This window comes from Nematostella vectensis, chromosome 6 (genome assembly GCF_932526225.1).
Source record: "Nematostella vectensis chromosome 6, jaNemVect1.1, whole genome shotgun sequence".
NCBI classification, from domain to species: domain Eukaryota; kingdom Metazoa; phylum Cnidaria; class Anthozoa; order Actiniaria; family Edwardsiidae; genus Nematostella; species Nematostella vectensis.
The window spans coordinates 12,918,093-12,925,732 of NC_064039.1; the positions used below are offsets into that span (position 1 = coordinate 12,918,093).

The 7,640-nt window shown below is 40.1% G+C and overlaps 2 protein-coding genes across 2 annotated transcripts; one reads left to right on the plus strand and one right to left on the minus strand.

Moving 5' to 3' along the window:
• The first annotated feature begins 748 nt into the window (after window positions 1-748).
• LOC5520959 (adenine DNA glycosylase) lies at window positions 749-3,683 on the plus strand. The gene is made up of 2 exons (XM_001640714.3): window positions 749-1,198; window positions 1,800-3,683. The coding sequence occupies exons 1-2, from the start codon at window positions 812-814 to the stop codon at window positions 2,823-2,825; spliced, it is 1,413 nt and encodes a 470-aa protein (XP_001640764.1). The 5' UTR covers window positions 749-811; the 3' UTR covers window positions 2,826-3,683.
• LOC5521055 (E3 ubiquitin-protein ligase MARCHF5) lies at window positions 3,600-7,365 on the minus strand. The gene is made up of 3 exons (XM_001640818.3): window positions 7,093-7,365; window positions 5,899-6,595; window positions 3,600-4,509 (listed from the first exon to the last, which is right to left on the minus strand). The coding sequence occupies exons 1-3, from the start codon at window positions 7,119-7,121 to the stop codon at window positions 4,402-4,404; spliced, it is 834 nt and encodes a 277-aa protein (XP_001640868.2). The 5' UTR covers window positions 7,122-7,365; the 3' UTR covers window positions 3,600-4,401.
• Between the last annotated feature and the right edge of the window lie 275 nt (window positions 7,366-7,640).

Consider the following 7,640-nt stretch of genomic DNA (forward strand, 5'->3'; position numbering starts at 1 on the left):
GCGCACCTTAGCGTACTTTACAATGCGCACTGTCCATGTTTGCGATCTTTCGATCTCCGACATGCGTGGAGGTTGACAAGACAGGTCTAGGATAGTGAGGGACTCCTCTTGCTTATCTTGCCCGGTCATGAAACTAAACCTGGCGTTTAAAAATTTTATATTTCTTGCTCGTTTTAAGTGGATTTCTTAAATATTCAATCTGGGAATAATTGTATCTCTCCCCTCCTGTAGTTTTGTCAGGTCTGTTTTCGTACTGTTCAAGATCTGGCAGAAAATCGTGTTTAAGCAGGTGGGCATGTAACATAGGGTATGATTTTCCAGTTTGATTTAGTACAAAGCAAATCAGCATAGCGCAAAGTTGCGCAGAACAAAGTAAACAAGCGACACAGAAAGCTCTGCGCAAATCAGCATATGGAAAAATAGAGAATTCTCTTGTCTTTTCTGTGTAGTTATTGCGGAAGGTATTGTTGCTCTTAAGAGGACCTTTTTCTATCGTGGGGGGGGGGGGGGGGTGTTAGGTTAAAGGCTGCGATACAGCGATATGTTCTCTCGGATGCAACCCTTGTAAATAAATGCCTAGCCTGCACCCCGGTATTTTTATAGCGAAAAACCGACCTCGAGCGATTCGTAGCCGCCATTGAGCAAAATAAAGAACCGGGGGAGGGGCGGCTATATAAAAACCGGGTAAACACCTGTACCATTTTCATGTCAAACTAACGGGATACCTCTGTCGAACAGTCACGTGCCTGTATTTTGGCGCGCTTTTCCCTACAAATGACAACAACGTAATCAAGACGCCATTTTAGATAAAATGCCGAAAACATCCAAGAAAGCGCCTTCTAAAGCAGCAAAATCAGCACACCAACCCATAAACCATTCTCATGAGTTTACCGAGGATGATATTCAATTAATACGGGAGAATCTTCTACGATGGTACGATATCAACAAGCGAAGTCTTCCTTGGCGAGCGTATGCTACTGAGCAAGACGCGAATATTCGTGCGTATGCTGTCTGGGTTTCCGAAATCATGCTTCAGCAGACCCAAGTGGCAACAGTCGTGGACTATTACAACCGATGGATGAAGAATTGGCCGAGTTTGGAGGCGCTAGCGAGGGCTAGCTTAGAGGAGGTGAATGAGTGTTGGTCCGGTCTAGGGTACTACTCTCGAGCGAGGAGACTCCACGAGGCCGCTATAAAGGTGACATGAGTATTAACATAATGTATCTCGTTTGTGCATGAAACTTGGCGTTGAAAAGAGTTAGCAAGGCTAACTGTAGGTCTGATCCCTACATGGATGTGGGGTTTCTAACAGTTGTCCCCCCCCTCCCCTCCCCTCCTACGTCTATCACCCTCTTTCTAGCTACCGGTCTGAAAAAGGGTCCACCATTCTCCCGACTTACATCAAGCTGTTATCATTACCATTTTTTCAGCCATTTCTGCAATTGTTGTAGATGAAAGCAGTTTAATTAGACACAAGATCGCGGAGGGATGAGGCTATAATCAAGTAGGGGTCTAATCCCAACTATTATTAAACGTTTTTTTTTTTTTCTTTAATTTGTAGTCTCTACTTTTACTGGCCTTATTTTTCTGCTTTGTTCCTATTCATCATTGTTCTATCATAACTGTCAACATCGCTTAAGGAAAAATCTTGAGAAAATCCAGTGAATATATCAGTATGAATATAAGTACCAAGATAGCTAATGTGGGAGAATATATTAAATGCATGGATATTTTCAATATGTCCAATTATTGTGAAAAAAACTATTTTCTTGCACAAATGATAGAATGATAATTTTTAGGTTGTGAATGAGTTGGATGGCAAAATCCCTACAAATGCAGCCAAACTGCAAAAGGAGCTTCCTGGTGTGGGCCTGTACACTGCTGGGGCGATTGCATCCATAGCGTTTGGCGAGGCTACTGGGGTGGTGGATGGTAACGTCATCAGGGTGTTATCAAGGCTGCGCAGGATAGGTGCAGACATGACAAGTAACACAACCATGGATCACTTCTGGAGCCTTGCTCATCGTCTTGTTCCTAACGATAGGCCAGGGGATTTCAACCAGGCCATGATGGAATTTGGTGCAACCTTGTGCACACCCAAGACTCCCCAGTGCTCTAAATGTGTGCTTAGAAGCAGCTGTCAGGCACATAGCCAGGTGGAAGACTTTAAAGATAAATTCACTAAGAGGATTACAGGGGAAAGGATAAGTGCTTGTGATCAGGATATTGAAGATTGCTCGTTGTGTCTACCTCCTTCAGAGCCCTGGAATCCAGAGATTGGAGTGTGTAACTATCCGATGAAACCAAAGAAAAAGGAAGCAAGAGAGGAAGTCTTCACTGTATTAATAGTGCAGGAGGAATGCAATGAGGATGATAGTGGTAACTTCTTGCTTGTTCAACGTCCCGAGTCAGGCCTTCTGGCAGGCTTATGGGAATTCCCAAACTTAGAAAAAGAAAAGATCAATGAAGATGATGTTTCAGCCTTAGCTAAGGAGTATGGGTTGGAAAATGTGAAGAAAAGGAATAATGTTGGTGAACTAATTCATAAGTTTTCCCATCGCCATCACAAGTATGTAGTTGAGCTTTTTAGTTGTAAGAAAGTGAACACGACTGAGACAAATGCCAGTGGTCAGCCCATGAAATGGGTCAATCCAGAAGAGCTTGACTCCTCTGCCATCTCAACAGCTATGAAGAAGGTATTTAAACTGTACCAAAGCTCCCAAGCCAAGGATATGAATGGAAAAGCTTCAAAAAAGAGAAAGAGGATAGAAGCTGATGGTACTTACAAGCAGATGTGCATGGAATCGTTCTTTAAAGTGAAGTAGTCTTAGGCTTGAGTTTCATTTCACAGTAACTAGGTCTCAGAGCTGACTTTTAACTCGCTAACCAACCAAAGATCAAATGGAAATAACAAATTACTGCGGTGTTTTATGTTCTTCAAACTCCCAGCAATGATTTATAGCTCTTAAGCATGCTTCTAGCTTCCACCAATCAAAAACATAAAAATAAATAATAATTATAATGAAGCCTTTTAATTTGCTTCCGATCATTTTACCTTAAGGAGCTCACCAATCATAAAGCACAATGTAATTCAGATTTTAAATGATGGAACTCATAAATCAGGGCATGAGTTTCCAGATTATAAAAAATTACAATAAAAAGTAAGGGTTGTTTTTCCAATTGCTAGCTTACCTGACAGTCTTTGAGGTTTGAGTGACCAGCCCCGAAAAAAAGTGATTTTTTTCATGCCTTTGCAGTATCTTCAAGGGACATTTATTGCTGGATTTGGCTACATAACAGATTTATCTAACTTATGCTTTATAGTTTTCACAAATGGCATGTGTATTGACAACCGAAAGTGGACCTTCGGCCATGTGGGGGAGAGTGATTGCACCCCCCTGGGTGTGGGCCTGAGAGAGATGTGGAATGGAAACTAAGCCTTCCTCAATACAGATGGGTGCTAACAATAATAAGTGTCCATGGGACTTTTTATAGAATGGTATTACCTAATTGCTTGTTTTAGCACCGAGCTCCCAATAAGTGCATAGTATTATGGCATAAAAATCAGTAACCTTTAATCACATTAGGTAACATGTTGATCCTTGTAAAAACAAGTTTATTATACCATTACTGATAATTATTCGGTTGATATATGAGCATTATTAAAAATATACATTATCCTATCTACTGCTCCATTCAATAGCAAAACATGGTAATGATTCCATCCCAATCATAGAAATATCAATATCAAACACTGAAAGCAGCATTGTCACCAGTTTACTTCCGGTCGATTACGTAACAATATCCGATGATTTTAAACAGAAAACGTGAAAAATATTTCAAAATATTAAAAGCAGTGTGTCTATTTGGAAGTTTCTTTGAGGATGTGATTGGTAATTTACAGCGGATGGCCTGTTTAATATCTCGGATTCTAATAGATTCTTTTGTCTTTTAACGGTTGAGGTTTCCGTTAGACCGCTGGAAGTAAACTGGTGACAATGCGGCTTTAATACCATGTCAAACCTTCACATGATAAGTCAACAAAATACCTACATCAAAGATCCAAGTCAAATGAAGGATCTCCTTCATGTATAGTTTATAGCAACATTTCTTTTACATACGTGGTATTAAAGTTACTGACATTAAACACACCTTGACGGATCTCGAGTGACTCTTGCTAGTACTTGCTACAACTGTTACACTTTATAGTCACTCAAATACCATTTTTCTATTTTCCTAACTGTAAATATTTGGGCATGTCATACACCCTACCTAACATCATCAACTACACACAGGTAATTCATGTCCGCTAGAGAATTAATGCTATCGTCAGCATTTTTCAAATCATGGACACCATTCCATGCTCTGGCCCGTTACTGAGCGTAGTAACACGCCTCAGGTTTACTGGTTGGTATAGTCCTCAATGACTCTCTGTGCTTGTCTTATGTACTGTTGTTGCTTGTAATAAATTCTGACAGCTCCCTTGAAGGCTACAAATGTGATTCCACCCTGGAAGAAAAATTGACAGTCTTTCAAAATTGGTCTGCAGTTGTTGAAACATAATACAGACCTTAAGATTTACGACAGCGGAGAGTTTAAGTAGAGCACAAATAAGATTTCAGTGCACGTAACCACCATTTTCTTTTAGTGTGCAGAGATATCAGTGTGTGTCGTGTCATCCCTCTGCCATCATGAATTTTAAGTCCCCTAATTATGGTTATTGAAATATTGTGAACAAATCCCCAATTTACCACTGTTGACCAGTCCACTTGTTATAGAGTCAGCTGTGGATCAAGTTCACATACAAGGGAAATATTATATGTGAAATATGTAACAATTATTTAACAAGAATGAATGGGCTCTGAATAGCCCATGAGGCTGTAGGCATGAGTAAAAATCCAACGCAAAACACACCAGGGGGTCAATTTGAATAGCCAAAATTTGTCCTTTTTGGCTTTCAAATAGGCACTTTTTGCTATTAATAGGCAATAACTTATTGCCTAATCTTGGGTCAACCAATCAGAATGCAGCATTTGATGACAAACTGCTTGTGCAATATACACTAAATTACGCTAAATGCACTGCTAAGCTGTATTATCTGTTTGATATTCAGGCTCGTAGCCAGCATTTGCTGAAAGATTGGGGAGCAGTCTAAGCACGGGAATTAGGATACTTTGTCAGCAATTTCTTTTCAATTTATGTTGAATATTGAACTCAGTGAATAAAATATTTCTAACCTTATTATCCAAAATGTCTCCTGCCTTCTGAGTTAGTGAAATTCTTTTTAGTTGCCTTTGTTATATTTCTATTTCTCTTGTCTAAAAACCCTAGCAATCGTTTTAAAGTCTCGAAACATTTGAACGGTATTGTGTAACCATCTTTAGTGTTTGTGACTAGCCTGAGCCCTCTCTGACCTTAACTTCGTATTTAGGTTCTATATAAAATAGGAATGGAGTGAAACAACGCTTGATTCCACTGTTCGAAACCCTGCCTAGTTACGGCCAGTGTTGTGATGTTGGTACCTTTGTTATATTTCTATTTCTTTTGTCTAAAAACCCTAGCAATCGTTTTAAAGTCTCGAAACATTTGAACGGTATTGTGTAACCATCTTTAGTGTTTGTGACTAGCCTGAGCCCTCTCTGACCTTAACTTCGTATTTAGGTTCTATATAAAATAGGAATGGAGTGAAACAACGCTTGATTCCACTGTTCGAAACCCTGCCTAGTTACGGCCAGTGTTGTGATGTTGGTATGAGACATGATTGATTGACAGCTCACCCTCTCTTTGAACTTATCTCGCCACCGACACGCCCGGGCATGTGACAAGTGCTGGGATCGGGGCTAATTTTTAAAATGGGGGTCTAGACTATTACTGGCTAGGTTATTTCTACAATCTTACCAGTAATGCACGATGTAGCCCAGACTCAACAAATCCAAAGCAAACTTTTCCAACAAGAGTAGCAATGGTTGGTAGAATAAGACCGCCGCAGAGCACCCTAGTCGCAGACACAGGGTCAGAGAGGGGAGTCGCTTCAGCAGGTTCCCGCATGTAACCCACATCACTGTCACTCTTTAATTTTGGGAGGAAGAAACTCATAAATGAAAGCTTGCTGAGGTGTCTACGCCAGAATCTTAGTACATGATCCTCCCAGCGAATCATCTTTCCAAGGATCAAGGTCAAGGGAATTGTTGGCAGGCCAACTAATAGAAATAATGGGTCAGCTTTCTCCATCACTTCTAGTCCATCTTTGTGACCAAGTACTTGCATTACTGTTACAGCACCATATGTTACAGCCGACCAATAAAGTGACCCAACAACAATACCAGCAGCAGCAAACGGGCAGACTTTGTTTACTATGCGATCCATATTTTCAATGGCTTGGAGCAAAGGCCCTAATGGTGGGAACATAATGATATAATCTGTGTTGCACTGAGGGCAAGAAACGGTTGCTGCTGAATTTCCAGCTTGCTTTTCATCAATCCAGCGCTGTAAACAGGACTGATGGACCCATTTGGTTGTGCCACGGCATAAGCAAGGCTTGACCCAGGCCACTGATGGCTCATCCTCATCGGTTGCAAAGCAAACCCAGCAACGCCTAAAAATAAAATGCATTGCCGATATTAATGAATTGTCGATATTAATGCATTGCCGATATAGATGCATTGCTGATATTAGCAGTGTAATAAAACCACAGGAATATATCTCGTTATTTTGATTGTGAGTTTTTATGCAAACTGATGGTATAAACCAATTAAATCAAACACCTAATTCCATTATGTGTTCCTTCAAAATGGTTTTGATTCTTAGATACATTGGCATACAAAAAAAATAACTGTAAAATTTGTAATTGCAGACGTCAATTAAAGAACAGCTAACTTATAAGATATAAATTTACTTATATACGGTTTTATCGCTGCTTTGAATATAATTGTACAGCAAATAGATACATAAATTCGCAGAGGATTCGAGTATTTGCTTGAAAAATCAAAGTCTAACCATGACAGCATGATACAGAAAGTCTATTCTTCACAAATTACAATTAATAATTTGAAAGATTCCCAACATGTTCAAACAAGAAATGGGCATACAAACTTTAAATCAGCCCTGTCTCCGTCCTGCATCTCCGTAATGTGGGTAGCTGTACTCGCCAGAAACCTCAAATGACAATAAAATCCATCTCTTTTACAGAAATTAGCCCGAAAAGGGAACTAACGGAAAAAGCTTCAAACAAAATGGCGGATTCCACGAAATCCAACCCTCTGTTTCGCAACAGACTTCAGCCAATCACAACGAGGGAGTAGATGAGGCATAACTCTATTTCCGGTTCCGGAAATTTAAATCATGTTCGGTTAGCTAAGGTTTCAAAAGAACTCATGAAAAGTTTGCTTCGTGAGCAGATACTCATTTGCGGGCGAGCCAGAACAATAGAAAATAGATTTCTATGTGCAATAAGGCAACGAAATGTAAACAATGGGTCGTAAACGTTCATATTGTGGCAAAACAAACAACTTGTCGCACGCCATGTGTATTTCCTTTGTCAGTCACATGTAAAGCTCGCGAAAGAAATCCACCCGATTTCGGTTAGAAAAAAAGACGAGCTTTGCGTCGGCAGGAGGAACCGAGGCAGACACGGTATAATT

Coding starts and splice junctions, on each gene's coding strand:
- LOC5520959 (XM_001640714.3), top strand. CDS start 812: ATGCCGAAAACATCCAAGAAAGCGCCTTCTAAAGCAGCAAAATCAGCA. Junction 1,199..1,799: donor TCCACGAGGCCGCTATAAAG/GTGACATGAGTA, acceptor GATAATTTTTAG/GTTGTGAATGAGTTGGATGG.
- LOC5521055 (XM_001640818.3), bottom strand. CDS start 7,121: ATGCAGGACGGAGACAGGGCTGATTTAAA. Junction 6,596..7,092: donor GGAGACAGGGCTGATTTAAA/GTTTGTATGCCC, acceptor TTTTATTTTTAG/GCGTTGCTGGGTTTGCTTTG. Junction 4,510..5,898: donor GGCTACATCGTGCATTACTG/GTAAGATTGTAG, acceptor TTTTTCTTCCAG/GGTGGAATCACATTTGTAGC.